The following is a 22,459-nucleotide window of genomic DNA, read 5'->3' as shown; positions in this document are numbered from 1 at the left end:
TAATCTGGAGGAAGAAATCTAGCCCTCAACATTCGCCTCATGTGTTCTCAAGTTTGGATGGGCTATTTCCCTAGACGTCCTCGGTTCTCTTGCACACAATCTCACCAAGTAGATGCTCTTCCCTTCAATCGGTATGCCACTAGCTTCATGAGCTTCTTCTTGGGAACCTTGGCGTATTCGAAGAATCGATCGACTTCTAATAGCTAATCCAAGAATTCCTCGATGTTCAAGCATCCGTTGAAAATGGGAATATTGGCCTTCAAATTAAAGTCTCCAGCATCCTGGCGATTTCCTCGATTCCTTTGTTGATGAGCAAATTGATCGTATGTAACTCCACTCTCCTTATCTGAATCTTCATAATATTGGATCCTATGGGAAACACGTTGAACAACGGGTGGCTCACGAGGAAGAACTCGTTGTGCCTGATCGCCGTCTCCCGCATTCTGGTCAGCACGCAAGTTTAGATCACCAAGCATGGTACGTAGCTCCTTGAACCTCTGGTCTAGTCTTTGATGAAACCTCCGCTCGAAAGTCTGCTCCATCCTTTCGATCCTCTGCTCCAGTGCTTGAATCGCGTCCACCTCCTACTCTTCGGCATTAGGGTGGTTCGACATTAGGGTGGTTGTGAATCGCCTCGTCCGCCATGATCAGATTTAGGCAACTCCTACTCTGATACCCACTAACGCAGCGTAGATCACAATTTCTCACGCCTAAATCCGAATTTAGACTCAAAGGGAATAGTAGCACATGTTTAAACCCTAGCGATATGCTGAAAATCAAGAGTTGTGCAAACTCAAAGTATTATTAAACAATAAGAGTTTCTGAGATATCCTCTTACAATGAGGCGAATAGCTTATATATAGAGGAAAGACACATCCCTTGACTATAGAATAGGAAACTGACGTCTAATTCCTCTAGATCACTTTCCTAAAATGGAACAAGGTAATAATCTGAAATAGGAAATTTCTGACTCCTGACTCAAGCTAATATATGAAATAATATCTAATTAGGAGAAACTATATTATAGCAATATTCTCTTCTAGTAGCAGCCAGAGTCTTCTAGAATATGGGTTGTCACTTTGGGCTGGTGATGCGAACCCTATGAACAATGGATAACAAAAAATGAAATAGGATAAGTGAAACTTGGATGGAGCCAAAGCTCTGATACCAAATGATGCGAACCTCAACGAACCTGTCGCGAGACCCAACAACAATAGAATGAGGTCAAACCCGGGATCGTCCAATGAAGGTTTCAAGGATGGGGAATATTGACTCGATGACTATAAAGAGTCACAAACCAATATTATAAACGGAATATTGACCTGCTAGCTATAAAGAGCCAGAAACCAATATTATAAATGTCGGGAATCACAAGTTATCACACTTGCAATATCCGCAAAGTTGCTGAGCAATAGCTTGGAGAAAATCTCTCTCACAAAGTTGAATGAAAACTGATATCTCTTCTCTAGGGAGGCCACATGCCTATTTATAAAGAGATACTAGCTGATAATCTAATTGGGCTAATGGACTGGGCTAAAATAAATCCTAAGTGTAATGAGCCCAAAAATGAAATAGACCCAAGTAATTGAAAAATAACTAAATTTAGCCCTTTGAACTGTGATCATCTTCTAAATAGATTTCTAGGATATAAACGGTCGTGACTTCTTGTTCCACATGCAGCCCGCCCAAGAGCTCGACTTCTCCTCCATAGACATGCAATAACAACCTTTGCATGACTTGTTAGATTCGCTTGGCTTGTGCTCTTGTACTTGCTTTAATTGGCACATGCTTATCCCAAAGCTTGCCTTCATGCTCGACCCTATCATCCTGTGATTCTTCCTCATGCCCCTACGAAGGGTCCTCTAGCTGAATCATATCATTCCCCCTCCTTTCAAAAGGATTCGTCCTCGAATCTATGACAACCGATTTGATTGATGATTGTTATGGGGGCATTTGCTCGATAAAGACATTCTTGAATTCCTCACTTTTCTCGCCAATGGACCGCTTGATTTGAAGTTGCTCTTCATCCATTTGGTTAGGTGGAAGCGGCAATAGCGTTGCGTTCCGACCATTGTTGTCTAGGAATTGAGAAGCAATATGACCCATCTCTTTGCCGTTGGGTTGAAACTTGATTGTGGGTTTCTCTTTTATTGGCTTCAAGGTTATTTTCTCTTCCTTTTTCGTTGAAGAACCCCACTTCAATTTACAAGAGGATGAACCAGAAGCTTCGTCATAGCCATCTAGCAACTGTTCAATCTGCTTGTCTCGTCTTTCCAACCGATCGTAAATCAAATCAACCATCACATTCATGCATTCGAATTGTTATTGCATGTCTCGGATCATCATGTTGTAATCAGCTCCTCTGTTATTCTGATCATTTCCACTGCTGATGCGAACCTCGACGAACCTGCCGCGAGATCCAACAACAATAGAATGAGATTAAACCCGGGATCGTCCAATGAAGGTTTCAAGGATAGGGAATATTGACCCGATGACTATAAAGAGCCACAAACCAATATTATAAACGAAATATTGACCCACTAGCTTTAAGGAGCTAGAAACCAATATTATAAATGTCGGGAATCACAAGTCATCACGCTTGCAATATTGGCGAAGTTGCTGCAAAACAACTCAGAGAAAACCTCTCTCACAAAGTTCAATGAAAATTGATCTGTCTTTTCTAGGGAGGCCACATGCCTATTTATAGAGAGACACTAACTGATAACTTAAATGGGCTAATGAGCTTGGCTAAAATAAATCCTAAGTGTAATGAGCCCAAAATGAAATAGGCCCAAGTAATTGAAAAGCTACTGAATTCAGCCTTTTGAACTGGGATCATCTTCTAAATAGATTTCTAAGATATGAGCGGTCGTGGCTTCTTGTTCCACATGCAGCCCGCCGAAGAGCTCGACTTCTTCTCCATGGACATGCAATAACAGCCTTTGCATGGCTTGTTGGATTCGCTTGGTTCGTGCTCTTGTACTTGCTCTAGCTGGCACATGCTTATCCCAAAGCTCGCCTTCATGCCTGACCCTGCATCCTAGGATTCTTCCTCATGCCCCTGCGAAGGGTCCTCTAGCCGGATCATATCATTCCCCCTTCTCTTCAAAAGGATTTGTCCTCGAATCTATGACAAACGACTTGATTGGTGACGGTTCTAGAGGCATTTACTCGAAAAAGACATTCTTGAGTTCCTCACTTTTCTCGCCAATGGAATGCTCGATTTGAAGTTGCTCTTCATCCATTTGGTTCGGTGGAAGCGGCAATAGTTTTGCGTTTCGACCATCGCTGTTTGGGAGTTGAGAAGCAATATGACCATTCTCTTTGCCGTTGGGTTGAAACTTGTTTGTGGGTTTCTCTTTTACTGACTTCAAGGCTATTTTCTCTTCCTTCTTCGTCAAAGATCCCCACTTCAATTTACAAGAAGATGAACCGGAAGTTTTGTCATAGCCATCTAGCAACTGTTCAATCCGCTTGTCTCGCCTTTCTAACCGATCGTAAATCAAATCAACCATCACATTCATATGCTCAAATTGTTGCTGCATATCTCGGATCATCATGGTGTAATCAGTTCCTCCGTTATTCTGATCATTTCCACTGCTTTCTTGTGGCATGACGAAATCTGCAAGTGAAACTTTAGAGAATAGAGATGGACCTCACAACCACTCGCTCATGTGTTTGCACTCAAATTAATGCTACTCAACACTCGTGTTTCACTCTGATTGTATTCCCGCCAAGAATGACGAGACCCGACAACTAAAGGAACCCAAGATCGTTCCACGATCATATTTGATTGACAAACCCTCGACCCGTTGTTTACAACATAAACAAGAACCTTGGTATAACTGACATCAACCCGTTGTTTATTGTGAAATAAGAACCTCGATATATAGGAAGACGTCACAAACGGTGATGGAAAGCCGTTTGATAAGTCGATGAAGACGCCACAAACGGTGGTGGAAAGCCGTTTGATAAGTTGATGATGAATGCCACGGAAATTTTCGATAAGTTCGAAGTAGTGCTTCAAGAACCAAAGAGAATACTCTCACAATTTTCTGAATATTCTTTTTTTATTAAAATTCACTAAGATGAATATATATAGACATAAAATAATCCTAATTTGACCATATCTCCTCCTAAAGATAATGAAAATAAAACCTAAAATATTGATAGAGATATGACATAATCTATAAAGATATGAAATCTAACGGTGCGTTTGGTTTCAGAGTTAAAGTAACTTTGATTTTGATTGTTGAAAAGGACAAATGTTGTGTAGTGTATTGAGTTAAAGTTAAAGTTAAAATTTTTGTGATTTTAACCCTGAAAACAAACAAGCCATAAATATCCCTAGAATATCTCTATGAGATTTAAACTTTAAACAAATATGATGATATCTTCTCTTGATCATCAAATATTCTAGAAGCTTCCTTAAACACTTGTTGAATTTAGTCTTGTCCGGAATCTTTTATCACTTGAATCATGTTGATGGATCTTTGTGGATCACGTGATTCATGTCCAATGAGCCTCCACGAATTTGCTTTAGCCCAAACCTCTTGAATCAGGTCGTTGAGTTCATCTTTAAATTTCTTTGCTCGTGCTCGCGTAATCAGTCCAATTGGAACTTGAACTGAATCCCTTGAAGTCGTTCTACGATTTGCATCATTCCCCTCCTCTTGAAAAAGATTTGTCCTCAAATCATCACCTACATCAAAAAGAAGCAAATCAGCAACATTAAAAGTAGAACTTACATTGTACTCACCATGTAAGTCTAGTTTGTAAGCATTGTCATTGATGCGCTCTAGGACTTGGAAAAGACCATCCTCTCTCGGAAGTAATTTGGAACGTCTTTGCGCCGGAAATCTCTCTTTCCTCATATGCAACCAAACCCAATCTCCAGGTTCGAAAGCCCCTTGTTGGCATGTTTTGCATACTGCTCCGTTCTTCACTCAATATTAAGTCTTGCTTTCTCATGAATCTACTTGACAAATTCAGCTTTCTTTTTGCCATCTAAATTAACATGCTCAGTCAAAGGTAAAGGAGATAAATCCAATGGAGCTAAAGGATTAAATCCATAAACAATTTCAAATGGTGAAAATTTAGTAGCAGAATGAAAAGATCTGTTATAAGCAAACTCAACATGTGGTAAACACTCTTCCCATGTTTTGATGTTCTTTTTAATGATTGCCCTCAATAAAGTAGACAAAGTCCTATTTACTACTTCAGTTTGACCATCAGTTTGTGGGCGACAAGTAGTAGAAAACAATAGTTTAGTACCTAACTTACACCACAAAGTCTTCCAAAAATAGCTCAAGAACTTAGTATCTCTATCTGAAACAATTATTCTAGGCATGCCATGTAACCTCACAATCTCCCGAAAGAACAAATCAATAACATGCGAAGCATCATCCGTTTTGTGACATGGAATAAAGTGTGCCATCTTAGAAAATCTATCCACAACAACAAAAATTGAATCTTTCCCATGTTTAGTTCTAGGTAATCCTAACACAAAGTCCATTGAAATATCAATCCAATAGGAATTGGTAAAGGAGTATACAAACCGTTAGGCTGCACTCTGGATTTAGCTTGCCTACATGTAATGCATCTACCACAAATTCTCTCAACATCTCTTTTCATATGTGGGTAATAGAAGTGTTCTTGCAAAATAGTTAAAGTCTTTGCAACTCCAAAATATCCCATTAATCCCCCACCATGAGATTTCTGCACTAATAACTCCCTCAAGGAACAATTAGGCACGCATAACTTATTCTCTTGAAATAGAAACCCATCATGCCTAAAGAACTTACCACAAGGAATTTTCTCACAAGCCCGATATTCCTCACAAAATTCATGGTCATCAGCATATAAATTTTTAATGTGCTTAAAACCAAACAATTTTGCATCAAGTGTAGATAGTAATGCATATCTGAGAGAAAGTGCATCGGCGACCACATTCTCCTTACCTTGCTTATACCGAATGACGTATGGAAATATCTCAATGAACTCCACCCATCAGGCATGTTTTTTGTTTAGTTTGTGTTGGCCCTTCAAGTGTTTCAAGGACTCATGATCGGTGTGAATCATGAACTCCTTAGGCCATAAGTAGTGCTACCACGTCTCTAAAGCTCGAACCAATGCCTACAACTCTTTATCATAAGTTGGATAGTTTAAGGCTGCCCCGCTTAGTTTTTCGCTGAAGTAAGTAATTGGTCGTCCTTTTTGCATGAGAACTGCACCTATACCAACACCTGAAGCATCACATTCAACCTCAAAAGTTTTAGAAAAGTTAGGTAAAGATAATAAAGGAGCGTTGGTTAACTTCTCTTTGATTAGCTGAAACGCCTTCAGTTGTTCTTCTCTCTATCTAAATCTAACGTTTTTTTTATCACTTCAGTAAGTGGTGCTGTTATGCTACTAAAGTCCTTCATGAACCGTCGGTGGAAACTAGCAAGTCCATGAAAACTACGACCATTACTTACACTTGTGGGACTGTGCCACTCTTTGATTGCATGTACCTTCTCATCATTAACCTGTATACCTTGTACACTAACAACAAATCCCAAAAATACAAGCTTATCGGTGCAAAAAGTATACTTCTTCAAATTAGCAAATAACTTTTCTTTCCTAAGTACATCTAAAACAGATTTCAAATGTACCTTATGATCATCTAAGTTTTTGCTATAAACGAGTCTATCATCAAAGTAGACAACAACAAATCTACCTATAAATGCACGCAAAACATGATTCATAAGTCTCATAAAAGTGCTTGGAGCATTAGTCAAACCAAAAGGCATAACTAACCATTCATACAAACCGTATTTTGTTTTAAAGGCAGTTTTCCATTCATCTCCTTCTTTCATTCTAATATGATAATAACCATTCTTTAAATCAATTTTAGAAAATACACAAGAACCATGCAGCTCATCTAACATATCATCTAAGCGAGGAATATGATGACGATACTTTACCGTTATGTTGTTGATTGCTCGGCAATCAACCCACATTCTCCACGTCCCATCTTTCTTAGGTACTAGTATAACCGGAACGACGCATGGGCTCATGCTCTCCTTCACATACCCTTTCTCCAACAACTCACTTACCTGCCGTTGAAGCTCCTTTGTCTCCTCAGGATTGCTCTATAGGCTGGTCCGTTTGGAATTGTTGCACCGGGAACAAAATCAATTTGATGTTTAATCCCTCGGATTGGAGGTAACCCATGTGGTGTTTCCTCGGGAAAGACATCCTCATACTCTTGTAAAAGAGAAACAACAGAACTAGGTGGAACGATGTCAAGTTCATTAGTGTTGAAAAATGCCTCTTTGTACAAAAGTACAATAATCGACTGATTTGAAAACATTGCTTGCTTAATTTCACTCATTTTTGCATAGAAATTCTTTTGTTTTATCTCTGATTTTCTGTCAACGGTCGAATTTTTATTTTCTTTTTCTCTCTCATTTTTCTCGGCCTCTCTCTGATTTTCACTCATTTTCTTTTGTTCACTCTCTTTCTTTTGATCACTCTCTTTCTTTTGATCACTATTTTTCTTTTGAACGATGGAATTTTCATCTTAATAGTACCCAAGTTATTGTATTCCCGATTCCTAACTTCTCTAAACCGCCCTCCATGTCTCCTATTACTAACAACCGAATCTCGATCATCTTCTTCATCAAAATCAGCCCCATAATTCTCTTTATCTTCAACCCTTACTTCACTCGGTTGAACTCTTTCCCTCCTACGCACATTAGGAGCGTTTCGTGGATGCTCCACACATGTGTTCTCCATCTGATCTATCCGTTCATGAACCTGCTCTAACTCCAACCTCATCACACGCCTCATCTCACTCATCATGGCCTCCATAAGTACTTTCAATTCAGTCAATTCCGTAGCACCTTCGGGAATACTCTTAACACTGTTGTGAGATATGATTGCTGCAAAATAAAGTTAGAAAGAAAGGACATCACAATTCTCTCCCTTACGTGTTTACTCTCAAGAAAGTGGATCACTCTACACTCGTGTTTTCACTCAAACAAACGTGGCTTTTAACCCTCTAATGTTCTCACCACTCCTGCCTTTTTTCACTCGATAATTCTCTTTCAGTTCTTTTGAAACAAAAGCAATAATTCTCTAAAATTTCCAGCAGCAATCCACCAAGAACTTATCAAGGAAAATTAATGGTCGAATGAAATTTAAGGAAGAAAGGAAACAAGAGAGAAGACAACTACTATAAAGGATGAAATATATATCAGAATGTTATATGTAATTCTGGGAACAAAATCAATGTAGATCACAAAGAAAGGGAAATGAAAACTTTAGAATGGTCTAATGCAAAGAATTTGGATCAAATTCACTATAACAACTTCTTTCTTTTCTTTCGTTCTTTCGTTTTTTTTGTTCAGCTCTTTCCTTTTTTTTTGGGCCTACTTTCGTTTTTTTAACCAATTTTTTTTACTAATAACAATCTAGAAAGAACAAACATGACGAAACGAAGCTCAGCAAATTGAAACGAAAACCTAATTTGGAGTCTGATGCTCTGATACCAAATGATGGGATTCCCGCCAAGAATGACGAGACCCCACAACTAAAGGAACCCAACATCGTTCCACAATCAGATTTGATTGACAAACCCTTGACCCGTTGTTTACAATATAAACAAAAACCTTGGTATAACTAACCTCAACCCGTTGTTTATTGCGAAACAAGAACCTCGGTATATAGGAAGACGCCACAAACGGTGATGGAAAGCCGTTTGATAAGTCGATAAAGACGCCACAAACGGTGGTGAAAAGCCGTTTGATAAGTCGATGATGAACGCTACGGAAATTTCCGATAAGTTCGAATTAGTTCTTCAAGAACCAAATAGAATACTCTCACAATTTTCTGAATGTTCTTTTTTTTATTAAAATTCACTAAGATGAATATAGATAGACATAAAGTAATCATAATCTGGCTATATCTCCTCCTAAAGATAAGGAAAATAAAACCTAAAATATCGATAGAGATATGACATAATCTATAAAAATATGAAATCTAGGGGCCGTTTGGATTCAGAGTTAAAGTTACTTTGATTTTGACTTTGATTTCGATTGTGGAAAAAGACAAATGAGATGTGATTATAAATTTGACTTGGGAAACGTGTGTTTTTGTTGTGTAGTGTGTTGAGTTAAAGTTAAAGTTAAAGTTTTTGAATTGGAAAATGTGTATTTTTGTTGTATAGTGTGTTGAGTTAAAGTTAAAGTTAAAGTTAAAATTAATTTTCTTTGAATCCAAACGGGGAATATTCTTAGAATATCTCCATGAGATTTAAACTTTAAACAAATCTGATGATATCTTCTCTTGATCATCAAATATTCTAGAAGCTTCCTTAAACACTTGTTGAATTTAGCATTGTCCGGAATATTCTATCACTTGAATCATGTTGATGGATCTTTGTGAATCACGTGATTCATGTCTAATGGGCCTCCACGAATTTGCTTGAGCCCAAACCTCTTGAATCAGGTCGTTGAGTTCATCTTTAAACTTCTTTGCTCATGCTCGCGTAATTGGTCCAATTGGAACTTGAACTGGATCCCTTGAAGTCGTGCTATGATTTGCATCACACTCAATTTTAGGCTTTAACCTCTGATATACTCACCACTCTTGCCTTTTTTTTTCTCTCTAGATTTTCTCCTCAAAGTTCCTAAGAAATTAAGGAATTCAATTGCAAAAGTAAAATCAGTTGATAAAGCACTTATAATCATTAATTCTAGAAATTGAATCAAATTTAGGATCCAAACCTAAATGAGAAAGGAAATAATGTGGTAGATGAAGTTAACGAAACAACTGAGATATACAAGGAAGATTTGTTGGAATAAGGAAACAAGAGATTTATGGAAAGTATCGAAATGGAAGGAATGAATGATTCTAAGAGACAAGAAAGGAATATGATAGGAAAATATTCAATTGAAAGGAAATAATATTTGATGTCTCAACGTCACTTTATATGCCAATGGTCCATCAAAGTAAACAAGAATATATAAAGGAAGGTAATTCAGGAATAATGACAGATATGGAAGAAAATAACTGGAAACTTTTGGAATTTCCTACTTCACTTGATTAGCAGTGATATCTAAGGAATCTGCTTCCACCCCAAAAGTTAAGATTTCGCAAACAATTGCTCTTTCCTTTCTTTTTTATTTTCTTTCCTTTTTTTTAACTTTTTTTTCTTCTTTTTTTCCTATTTTTTCTCTATATTTTTTTTGGACGAATTTTCTTTTTTTTTTTGGATCTCCAATAAGATAAACTGAAACTTTAGGGTTCTTCAGGACAATTAGAATCAGCTAACAAAAATCAGAACTTCTATCAACGATTTACGAACCTTAAGAATAATGGATAACAAAAAAACGAAATAGGATAGGTGAAACCTGGATTGGAGCCAAAGCTCTAATACAAAATAATGCGAACCTCGACGAACCTGCTGCGAGACCTAACAACAATAAAATGCGATCAAACCCGGGATTATCCAATGAAGGTTTCAAGAATAGGAAATATTGACCCGATAACTATAAAGAGCCACAAACCAATATTATGAACGGAATATTGACTCGCTAACTATAAAGAGCTAGAAACCAATATTATAACTGTCGGGAATCACAAGTTATCACACTTGCAATATCCGCAAAGTTGTTGAGCAACAGCTCGGAGAAAATCTCTCTCACAAAGTTGAATGAAAACTGATCTCTCTTCTCTAGGGAGGCCACATGCCTATTTATAAAGAAATACTAGTTGATAACCTAATTGGGCTATTGGACTGGACTAAAATAAATCCTAAGTGTAATGAGCCCAAAAATGAAATAGGCCCAAGTAATTGAAAAACAACTAAATTCAGCCCTTATAAACTGAAATCATCTTCTAAATAGATTTCTAGGATATGAACGGTCGTGGCTTCTTGTTGCACATGCAGCTCGCCCAAGAGCTCGACTTCTCCTTCATGGACATGCAATAACAGCCTTTGCATGACTTGTTGGATTCGCTTGGCTCGTGCTCTTGTACTTGCTCTAGCTGGCACATGCTTATCCCAAAGCTCGCCTTCATGCCCGACCCTGTCATCCTTGGATTCTTCTTCATGCCCTTGCGAAGGGTCTTCTAACTGGATCATATCAGCTGGACTCCTTGTCAATCAGGCTTGGGTTTCCTAGGTAGTCGAGCCCGCCCTCGCTGAAGATCTGGGCACAAGCCTTGAATTACACAGCCTCACTAAACTTGACTCCGTTCCTGGCCAAGAGCTCTAGGAAGACACATCCTAAGGCACCCAACATGGCCCACCTGTACTGGATCACCTCGAGCTGACGGCTCTTGGCGAAGGTCTCGGGGTCGGCAGAGAGCCCCGCAGTGTCCCACCCGTAGTCACCAGGGAACTCGCCAGTCATGTAGCTCGGGGGCTCGCTAGAGAACGGACCTAAGTACTTAACACGGTCGGGGCTGTACCACGGGCTTCTGGATGAGACAGGCTTGGTCACAGTCTTTCTCATGGAGACCCGGCCAGTTCCGAGGATCTCCGGGGAGAGCTTAACTGCCGTTTCGGCAAGCGACGGGGAGGATAGAGCCATGGTGGAAGCGGAAGCGGCCATTGTTGCTTGTTCTGTGGGGGGTTTACTCTTTTCAGATTCATATTAGATATTGAGAGCTGTGAAGTGGGCTACATAATGTGGTAGGTATATATAGCGAGAATGAAGGTCGGTATCTCTTATCTTGTGATATCCATATCTCTCATTTCATTGGGGGCTGAAGATTCTTCCTTTGTTTCTTGTATGTCACCCTTGGCACTCTATTACCCACCAATTTCCTTTTAATTGAAAAATTGAAGGAAAAAAATGGAAAAAGGAAATATCTCAGGCATGATTTGAAGAAATTCTACGGATGAGAAATTTCGACCCAGGATTTTTCATGGCACCGCTAGAAATGTAAGGAATCAACAATAAAATTCTAATAGTAAGAACTGGTGTCCAACACAATGATAGAAATCTTCAAACTAAGTACTTGTTTTACAATGAGGCCAAGAGGTGCCAGCCTCCAATTGGCTTCGATTGATTTTTCCTTAGGCGTCGATTTGATTTTGATGCGATTTTCGCCAAGAATGAGGAGACAACAAAAGGATCCCAAGATCGTTCTATAATCAGAATTGATTGACAAACCTACGACCCATTGTTTTCGACATAAACAAAAACCTTGGTATAATTGACCTCAACCCGTTGTTTATTGCGAAACAAGAACCTCGGTATAGGAAGAAGCCACAAACGGTGGTGGAAATCCGTTTGATAAGAATGACGAGACCCAACAACAAAAGGATCCCAAGATCGCTATAATCTGAATTGATAGACAAACCTGTGACCCGTATTTTACGACATAAACAAGAACCTTGGTATAACTGACCTCAACCCGTTATTTATTGCGAAACAAGAACCTCGGTATAGGAAGACGCCACAAACGGTAGTGGAAATCCGTTTGATAAGTCGATGATGAATGTCAGGAAATTTCCGATAAGTTCGAATTAGTTCTTCAAGAACCAAAGAGAATACTCTCACAATTTTCTAAATATTCCTCCTTATAAAAATTGACTAAGCTGAGTATACATAGACCAAAACTAATCCTAATCTGGCCATATCTCATCGTAAAGTAAGGAAAATAAAATCTAAAATATTTATAGAGATATAACTTAATCTATAAAGATATGAATAGTGCGTTTGGTTTCAGAGTTAAAGTAATTTTGATTTTGATTATGAAAAATGACAAATGATTGTGTAGTATATTGAGTTAAAGTTAAAGTTAAAATTTTTGACTTGAGAAATGTGTATTTTTGTTGTGTAGTGTGTTGAGTTAAAGTTAAAGTTAAAATTTTTGTGATTTTAACTGCGAAACTAAACGGAGCAGAAATCTAAATATCCCTAGAATATCTCCATGAGATTTAAACTTTAAACAAATTTGATGATATCTTCTCTTAACTTCAACAAATATTTTAGAAACTTCTAGAAAATGATATTATCATGGAATTAATTCTCTGAATCACAGACCTGGCTAGAATCTTTGTTGATCACGTGGTTCATGTCCAAATGGACTTCCACGAATTTGCTTGAGCCCAAACCTCTTGAATCAGGCCATTGAGTGTGTCTTTAAACTTCTTTGTTCGTGCTCGCATAACCGGTCCAATTAGAACTTGAACTAGATCTATTGAAGTTGTGCTACGATTTGCATCACATAGCACAGTTGGCGAACGCATCTCGTGGTTCAATGCGTTTGATTTACGTTTTTGCCCGTTCAGATTGCTTGGTGAGTATGACATCCCACTGTTTTGAGAAAGCAGTGAACATAGAAATGAAGAGGGCTCTCTTACTTGTGAGTGGTGATGGCATGAGAAGATATTTGTGGTAGATGGAAGAAAAATCTGTACATAAAAGAATGGCTAAGATAGTTTCTGGGCATCACATCTGCCATGAAAATACAAAAAATATGAGTTTTTAAACCCTTTGAGGATAAAATTTTGTGTGTGTATATATATATATACATTCGATTACAAATGAGATGCACCTAAAATGAGATAAATAAGAGAAGAAAAATATGGTTGCATGGGAAATGCACTCATAAAAATCGAACTTTTTTAGTCTGAGGTTGAGAGCGCCACTGCATCAAATTCCTGTGACCATGGGTTACTTTCTCTCCATTTTGCATAATTGTCCCTATTAGCATTCATTTGAAGAAAATTAATAAAATACATTGAATGCAGAGTAAAAATTAAAAAACTACTCATAATTTAAAGGCTTAAAGCGCACGCCTCTCTCCTCACCTTCCTTCCCACACATGTGACCTCTCCACCTTGCACTAACCTTTTCTAATTTCTTACAGTTATTTCTCTGTGTTAGCTTAATTATTTTCAATTTTTTATCTTTTAAAATTTACCACAAATTTTCTTTTAATAGAACCGATCTTACATGGTTGAGCAAGTCATATAAAGATAAAAGTTCCAAAGTATTTTCCTTTTCTTAAGTTTTAACCTATGCCCATTTTATGTATGAAACTTTATATTTGATTTAAATTACATGCGTGTTTCAGTGCACGTAACGCAGATGCGGATCTAATTTAGATAATAAAAAGTTCCACAGAGAACATATTTTATCTAATTTAGCTAATGAAAAGTCCCACAGAGAGCAAATTTAATTGTCCTTCTGTGGTTGATTCCCTCTTTTTATTTTTCTTTCATCTTTTTCATTTTCTTTTCAACTTTTTTATTCATTTATTTTATTTTCATTTATCCTCAAGTACCATAATATGATTGAATCTATTATAATATATAAAAACCGAAAAAAAACTTATGAGACGTCGTCTTTTGCAAACCTTCCATCGTGGTTAATTGTCTCTTAGCATACTTGAAAAATTAAATTTCTAAGAAGATGATTCGTTTATCCATCCATTTCTTAAGCTAATTCATTGAATTTTGATGCTTTATATTCTCACATTTGCGGATACTTTGAATATATGTTACTATTCGTTTATTGTCCACATTCAATTCATATTTGCGTAATAGAAAATTCATTGTATTTTATGGAAGTAAGTTATAGATGCTTCGTTTTCAGAACATACTATGCCTATAATAACCTATGCCTGGATAGCACAACCTCACTCAAGATCTCTAAATTTTATTCTCTTTTTGAAATGAAATATATAGTCATTTTTTCTATGTAATTTTTTTTACGTAATTTTGTGCATATATTTGGAGTTTATGGATGGTGTAAACTGGGTTGTTTGGTTATCATGGTGAGATTATTTCTACTTATGACAATATTTTATGTAATGTTTTGCATATATTGGAAACTTATGGATGGTGTGAACCGAGTTGCTTAGTACGTCGTCGTACAATTATACAATATATTGCATAGAATACTATGATTAAGTAGGATATATTCGGGCATATTATTATGATCGTCGGGCTAACAATATTCTTTCTTTAGCTCTAAAAACAAATTTTAAACAAAAGACATATTTGAGGTTTATAATTCAATCTGTGTATAGGCAACTTTACGTGTTAATTAGCTATTGGAAACAATTTATAATTCTAGTTTCAAGTATTTCACGTAATGCGCGGGTTTCACCCAATTTAAATTATATGGACATATGTGTAGGCAGAGATTAAGTGACACATGATAACAAATAAATATTCAAGAAAGTTAAGTTAATTTTAAATTATATAGATATATAAATGTGTATTCAAAATATAATTTCACTAAGAGATTAATTTGTGGTTGCGTGCAGACTTCTTTGTATGTATGGGGTTAAAGACTCAAAGGAAATATTTTTTGTGGATATAAATGGGAAAAAAGATAAAATAAGAGAGGCATGAATAGTGCAGTTAGTATATATATATATATATATTTTTTTTTGGTTAGAAATAAAGAGGTTTGAGATTCAATTTTTATCGAATGGAATTACCTATCTCCCTTTATTTCCTTTCTCGTATCTCTAAGCCTATATTAACTGAGAAAGAAACATTATCCGTTTGGCTTTGCAATCAAGTTTTTAAATTTTTAACTCTACTCATTACACAACAAAAATCAACAACACAATTATTTCTTTTCCCTTTTTCTTCAATTTTTTTAACCATTCAATTTAATTTTTAATATTAAATTTTCTCAACTATCAATTACTTTTTTTACAATTTAACAATACAATTATTACTTTCTCTCAACTATTCATTACTTTTTCACATTTTTTCTCATAATTCAACAACACAATCATTACAACCCAATTAAAATCAAAACTCAACTCTACTTAACTCTAAAACCAAACACATGTTATAAAGGTGACATAAAGTATTCAGAACGTAAGACATTGACAATTGCATCATGTACCCTATAATGATCAGGTCAGTTTATAGCCTATGCATCCCGTACAATTAGATCCTATAACCCTCATTACGGCCAATGCGAGAAATGTTTCAATTATTATGCAATGAACACCGGCATGGAATTTTCAATTTAGTGGATTCACAAATCTAATGATGTTATGAACCGTTAAGGCAGCGAAAAACTGAATTTATCAGTGACGCAGCGCGAATCACTGTTTCTCGCACCTAAATCTGAATTTAGACTCGAAGGGAATAGAACACGGCTAAACCCTAACGATATGCTGAAAAGAAAGAGTTATGGCAAACTCAAAGTATTATTCATCAATAGGTGTTTCTGAGGTATCTCCTTACAATGAGGTGAATAGCCTATATATAGAGGGAACACACCTCCATTGATTATAGAATAGGAAACTGACATCTATACTCCTCTAGATTACTTTCCTAAAATGGAACAATGAAATAATCTGAAACAGGAAACTTCAGACTCCTGACTCAAGTTAATATAGGAAACAATATCTAATTAAGAGAAATTGTACTATGGCAATATTCTCCTCTAGTAGCAGCTGGAGTCTTCTAGAATATGGGCTGTCACTTTGGGCGGGACTCCAAGTCAGTCTCCCCCTCTTGTAGAAAGCTCGGCCTCGAGCTTGTGCTGAACTCAGGATATAATGGCTCCTTCGAATCATAGTAGGGGTAAATGTCCGCTACATTGAATGTGCGTGAAATACCCATGGACTCGGGAAGATCTATGACATACGCATTGTCATTTATCTTTTTCAACACCTTGTATGAACCATACTTCTTCGACTTCAGCTTGTTATAACTTCCAACTGGAAATCTTTCTTTCCGAAGAAACACCATCACCATATCCCCTTCTGAAAAGAGTCGCTCCTTGCGATGCTTGTCGGCGGCCTTCTTATACTTCGCGTAGCTTCCAGCCTTTGATGAACTTGTTGCTGCATTGATTGCACCTCCTTTGCCGTGCTTTCAGCTGCAGCATTGCCTTTGTAGGTCTTTGGTGGCTTGATCAAATCGATAGCATGCTTTGAAACCTTTTGATAAACTATGGAGAATGGAGACCTCCCAGTAGCACTATGAACGACACTATTGTAGGCAAATTCGGCTTGAGCAAGAGCGAAATCCCATTTCTTCGATTTTTCTCCACAAATGCTACGAACCATATTTGCCAAGGTCCTATTCATCGATTCCGTTTGATCATCTGTCTGTGGGTGAGCTGTGCTACTGAACTTTAATGAAGTATCGAACATTCTCCATAAGGTAAGCAAAAAATGGCTAAGGAACCTGGTGTCTCGATTTGAAACGATGGACTTAAGAACACCGTGCAAACGAACCACCTCTTTGAAAAACAATCGAGCCACACTTGAAGCATCTGAAGTTTTTCGGCACGGTATGAAGTGTGCCATCTTCGAGAATCTATCCACAATAACAAAGATGGAATCCATACCCCGTTGAGCACGAGGCAACCCCAATATGAAATCCATTGACAAATCCTCCCATATATCCTCAGGTACCGGCAATGGTAGATAGAGATCGGTGTTTTGCTTCTGTCCTTTAGAAGTCTGACACGTATGGCACCTCCGGACGAACTTCTCCACATCACGACGTAATTTAGGCCAATAAAACCTTTCCAAAACAACAGCTACGGTCTTGTCACGTCCAAGATGTGCAGCTAGTCTTCCACCATGTAAATCCCTAATCAATTTCTCTTGGAGGGATGAATGAGGAATGCAAAGCTGGTTACCTCTCATCAGAAATCCCTCATGGTTGTGAAACTCTCCAGCCGCTTGGCGATTTTGCACCTTGGACCAAAATCCTCATCATCCGCGTACTGCTCCTTAAATTCTTCGAACTTGATAAGCTCGCTTCTCAACATTGTCAATAGTGCTGCACGCCTGCTTAATTCATCGGCAACCTTGTTTTGCACACCCGATTTGTGTACTATTTTAAAAGGGAACTTTTGAAGAAACGTAGTCCACTGAGCATGCATGTTACTGCTGATCCGCTTCTGACTATTCAAATACTTCAGTGCTTGGTAATCAAAGTACAAAATGAACTCCTTGCCTATAAGATAATGTTCCCAATGCTTCAACGCGCGGAAAAAAGCATAGAATTCCTTGTCATAGGTTGACCAGCTTCAACGGGCATTGCTAAGCTTTTCACTAAAATATGCGACTAGCCGTTTCTCTTGTGATAGAATAGCTCCAATGCCAACACCACTAGCATCGTATTCCACCTCAAATAGTTTCTCAAAACATGGCAATGCTAGAACTGGAGCTGAGCATAACTTCTCCTTGATTAATGCGAAACTAGCTTCTGCTTCTTCTCCCAATTAAACCTCCCCTTCTTCAAACATTCGGTGATTGGGGCCATGATCGTACTGAAGTCACGTATAAACCGTCTATAGAATGTTGCTAGGCCATGGAAACTTCTTATTTCTCCAACCGTTTTTGGATTAGGCCAATCTCTAATTGCGCTGACCTTCTCATCATCAACCCGAATGCCTTTTGAGCTTACTATATACCCAAGGAACAACAAGCGTGACGTCATAAAATTGCACTTCTTAAGATTGATAATCAACTTATTCTTCCACAGCACAGTCAATACCTCACATAGATGCATGAGGTGGTCATCGGTCGATCTGCTATATATGAAAATATCATCGAAGTAGATAACTACAAACCGGCCAAAAAAAGGTTTGAGTACCTGATTCATCAAACGCATAAACGTACTGGGGGCATTCGACAACTCGAATGGCATTACCAACCACTCATAAAGCCCATCTCTAGTTTTAAATGCAGTCTTCCACTCATCTCCTGGACGAATTCGAATCTGGTGGTATCCACTTCGAAGGTCAATCTTGGAGAACACTACCACCCTGTGTAATTGATCCAGCATATCATCAAGCCTTGGAATGGGAAACTTGTATCCCATCGTAATCTTGTTAATGGCCCTGCTATCGACACACATACGCCAGCTCCTATCTTTCTTCGGAGTCAATAATGCAGGCACGGCACATGGACTCAAACTCTCCCGAATATGACCTTTTCTTAGCAGTTCCTCTACTTTCTCCTGGAGTATTGCACTCTCGTGTGGACTCATGCGATAATGGGGCAGATTAGGTAAGCTGGCTCTAGGCATCAAGTCGATTTGGTACTGAATATCTCTCATTGGAGGCAACCCATCTGGCAACTCCTCAGGGATGATCTCTTCAAATTCAGCAAGTAGGGGCTTCACTTCCTCTGGCACCTCCACGATTTGCTTTTGTGAAGGTAAATCCTTCACAATCAGCACATGCAATTCCTTTGACTCTTTAAAATCAGCTTCAATCTCCCGCTCCGAATGAGTCTCTATCAAAAATGCTTTACCCTTCACTTTTGGGACAGCTTTGGGCTTAGGTTTTTCTGATAAGGGTACTAGGGTGTAGCGTACCCCTTCCTTTACGAGCTGATACACATTCTCTTTGCCATGGTGTTGTGCATCAGTGTCATACTGCCAAGGTCTCCCAAACAATAGGTGGCAAGCTTCCATATCCACAACGTCGCAATACACCTCATCTTGATATTTGCCAATGGAGAAAGGAACCTTACATCGTTCGGTCACTCGGATATCACCCACTGACTTTATCCAGCTAATCGAATAAGGATTTGGGTGCTTCTCAACTGGCAACTCTAGCTTCTCAACCATAGCTCTTCCTATGATATTCTCTTGACTTCCGCTGTCAATAATCAAGCTGAAAGTGCTTGAATGAATGTTGCACCTAGTATGAAATATCTTATTTCTCTGGAATTGGTCTTCTTGCTTAAGTGTGAGCATCAACTTCCGAACCATGTATGTCTGCTCATAATCATCATCACCGCTGTATTCTTCCTCTTCCTCAGGATCGCAAAACACATCTTCAACATCTTCCTCATGCTCCACCAAGGCAATAGCCTTTCGTTGAGGATAATCACTCGATCGATGACCCGGCTGGTTGCACTTGAAGCACTTTGCTATGAATTGCTTGGCAAGAGAATTTGTTTCCTCGAAGCTCGAGTCTCGGTCACCAACTTTTTGCCAGCTGATTTATCGAAATTTCATGGACCTTGCTTGTTTAATCCGGGTTGTTTAGTAGCTTGGCTTCTTTCTGTAGAGGTTTGTGATGATTCTGCATAATTCCTACGGTATGAATTTCCCCTGTCTTACGTCATCATCTCAGCCTTGAGAGCTAAGCTTCGAACATCCTCCACCGTTGCTACCATCTGCACGCCAATCTTGTCCCGAATAGTTGGCTTTAAACCTTCCATATACCGGGCAACTTGTTGGCTCTCTGACTCGTTTAGTGCATTACGCTCCGCCAACCTTAAGAATTCCGCCGTGTAATCATGGAAGGACCTCGACCCTTGCACACACCTCTGGTACTTCATGAACAAATATTGCTCATAATCTGGAGGAAGAAATCTAGCCCTCAACATTCACCTCATGCGTTCCCAAGTTTGGATGGGCTGCTTCCCTACACGTCCTCGGTTCTCTTGCACACGATCCCACCAAGCAGATGCTCCTCCCTTCAATCGGTATGCCACCAGCTTCACGTGCTTCTTCTCGGGAACCTCGGCGAATTCGAGGAACCGGTTGACTTCTGAAAGCCAATCCAAGAATTCCTCGATGTTTAAGCATTTGTTGAAAACGGGAATATCGGCCTTCAAACGAAGGTCTCCAGCATCCTAGCGATTTCTTTGATTCCTTCGTTGATGAACAAATCGATCGTATGCAACTCCACTCTCCTCATCTGAATCTTCATAATATTGGATCCTACAGGGAACACATTGAACAACGGGTGGCTCACAAGGAAAAACTCGCTGTGCCTAATCGCCGTCTACCACATTTTAGTCAGCGCGCAAGTTTAAAGCACCAAGCATGGTACGTAGCTCCTTGAACCTCTGGTCTAGTCTTTGCTCAAACCTCTGCTCGAGAGTCCGCTCCATCCTTTTGATCCTCTGCTCCAGTGCTTGAATCGAGCCCACCTCTTGCTCTTCGGCATTAGGGTGGTTGTGAATTGCCTCGTCCGCCATGATCAGATTTAGGCAACTCCTGCTCTGATACCAACTGACGCAGCGCGGATCACGGTTTCTCGGGCCTAAATCTGAATTTAGACTCGAAGGGAATAGAACACGCCTAAACCCTAACGATATGCTGAAAAGAAAGAGTTATGGCAAACTCAAAGTATCATTCATCATTAGGTGTTTCTGAAGTATCTCCTTACAATGAGGTGAATAGCCTATATATAGAGGGAGCACACATCCATTGACTATAGAAAAGGAAACTGACATCTATACTCCTCTAGATTACTTTCCTAAAATGGAATAAGGAAATAATTTGAAACAGAAACTTCATACTCCTGACTCAAGCTAATATAAGAAACAATATCTAATTAAGAGAAATTGTACTATGGCAATATTCTTCTCTAGTAGTAGCTGGAATCTTATGGAATATGGGCTGTCACTTTAGGTGGTGTACGGACCCGAATGTGGACTCTCGTCGGGACCCGCATCGGGCGCGACCTGAAATCGCGCGGCTTGAGAGTGTCCACCTTCCCGTGGGGACGCGTGATGGACACGCGTGAGAAGGAGTCGCCACTTATCATGCGGTGATGCTCTCTGTTAGGAAGAAATTATTGTTGGTTAGTCTCGCCTTGGAAGGTGGGTCGGCCCTCAGTCCACGGCTCGCCTTGCCATGGAGGAAGGGTGAAGGCCGCATGTGGTCTACCCGCGAAGGTTGGCACGACTCACCGGTCATACGGGACATGGTAGTTGCTGTGCAAACATCGGATGCAGGCAATGTATGAGTTTTCAAAAGCTAATGCCGTTGCATTGATTTGATTCAAGTTCCCAAATTTATGAAGATGGTTCATTTGAAAAAGGGAACTTAAGCAATAAACCAATGCAATGTCCTAGTTTGTTTGAAAACATGCATGCAGTGCAGAAAAGTAAAGTATAACTGTATCTGTTACAATGTACATCTCTCATTGTAGAAAAACAACAAAAGGCCCGCCTAAAAGAAAACTAGGGACCGACTCAAAGACCGAACTTTGGGTCGGTTGACGGCATGAAGGCAATTTTGGTCCAGCATGACGGTCCCTGTTTATGCAAGGTTTCAATGTTGTACTGGGAAAACCAATAACTAGGGATGAGAGCTCCCGATTCAAGGGCGTCAATTCCTTGAAATCGAGCGAGGATCTTTGGGAGCCGGTTCGGTGGCAGAGTCGACTCGATCCGTTCCCTTACTCGGAACCTCTGACTAACCTAGCTTCCTAGATCGGCGCTCGTGGGATTTCAGGCATTTGGTACCTAAATCCACTAAAATGATCCAATGCAAGTGCAGAAAAGTAAATGTGCGGAAAGCGATAAATAAACATGCAAGCAAAGCAAACGGATCAAGCCTGAACCCACTAAGTGTGTCCCCCAGTGGAGTCGCCAAGCTGTACGGACCTGAATGTGGACTCTCTCATCGGGGCTCGCATCGCGCGCGACCTGAAATTGAGCAACTTGGGAGTGTCCACCTTCCCGTGGGGACGCGTGACGGACACGCGTGAGA

General features: G+C 39.1%; 2 protein-coding genes across 2 annotated transcripts; both read right to left on the bottom strand.

Annotated features, from left to right (window-relative positions):
- Nucleotides 1-10,532: 10,532 nt before the first annotated feature.
- On the bottom strand, nt 10,533-11,656 carry LOC116201319 (chlorophyll a-b binding protein 3, chloroplastic-like). Its single transcript, XM_031532522.1, has one exon. The coding sequence runs from the start codon at nt 11,601-11,603 to the stop codon at nt 11,217-11,219; it is 387 nt and encodes a 128-aa protein (XP_031388382.1). The 5' UTR covers nt 11,604-11,656; the 3' UTR covers nt 10,533-11,216.
- Nucleotides 11,657-17,636: 5,980 nt separating this feature from the next.
- LOC116204716 lies at nt 17,637-20,937 on the bottom strand. The gene is made up of 6 exons (XM_031536967.1): nt 20,778-20,937; nt 20,406-20,504; nt 20,072-20,312; nt 18,593-19,946; nt 18,368-18,472; nt 17,637-17,972 (listed from the first exon to the last, which is right to left on the bottom strand). The coding sequence occupies exons 1-6, from the start codon at nt 20,935-20,937 to the stop codon at nt 17,637-17,639; spliced, it is 2,295 nt and encodes a 764-aa protein (XP_031392827.1).
- Between the last annotated feature and the right edge of the window lie 1,522 nt (nt 20,938-22,459).

This window comes from Punica granatum, chromosome 1 (genome assembly GCF_007655135.1).
Source record: "Punica granatum isolate Tunisia-2019 chromosome 1, ASM765513v2, whole genome shotgun sequence".
In the NCBI taxonomy this organism is placed as follows: Eukaryota; Viridiplantae; Streptophyta; class Magnoliopsida; order Myrtales; family Lythraceae; genus Punica; species Punica granatum.
Note: the sequence above shows the minus strand (reverse complement) of the source record. Positions and strands in the feature narration are given on the sequence as shown.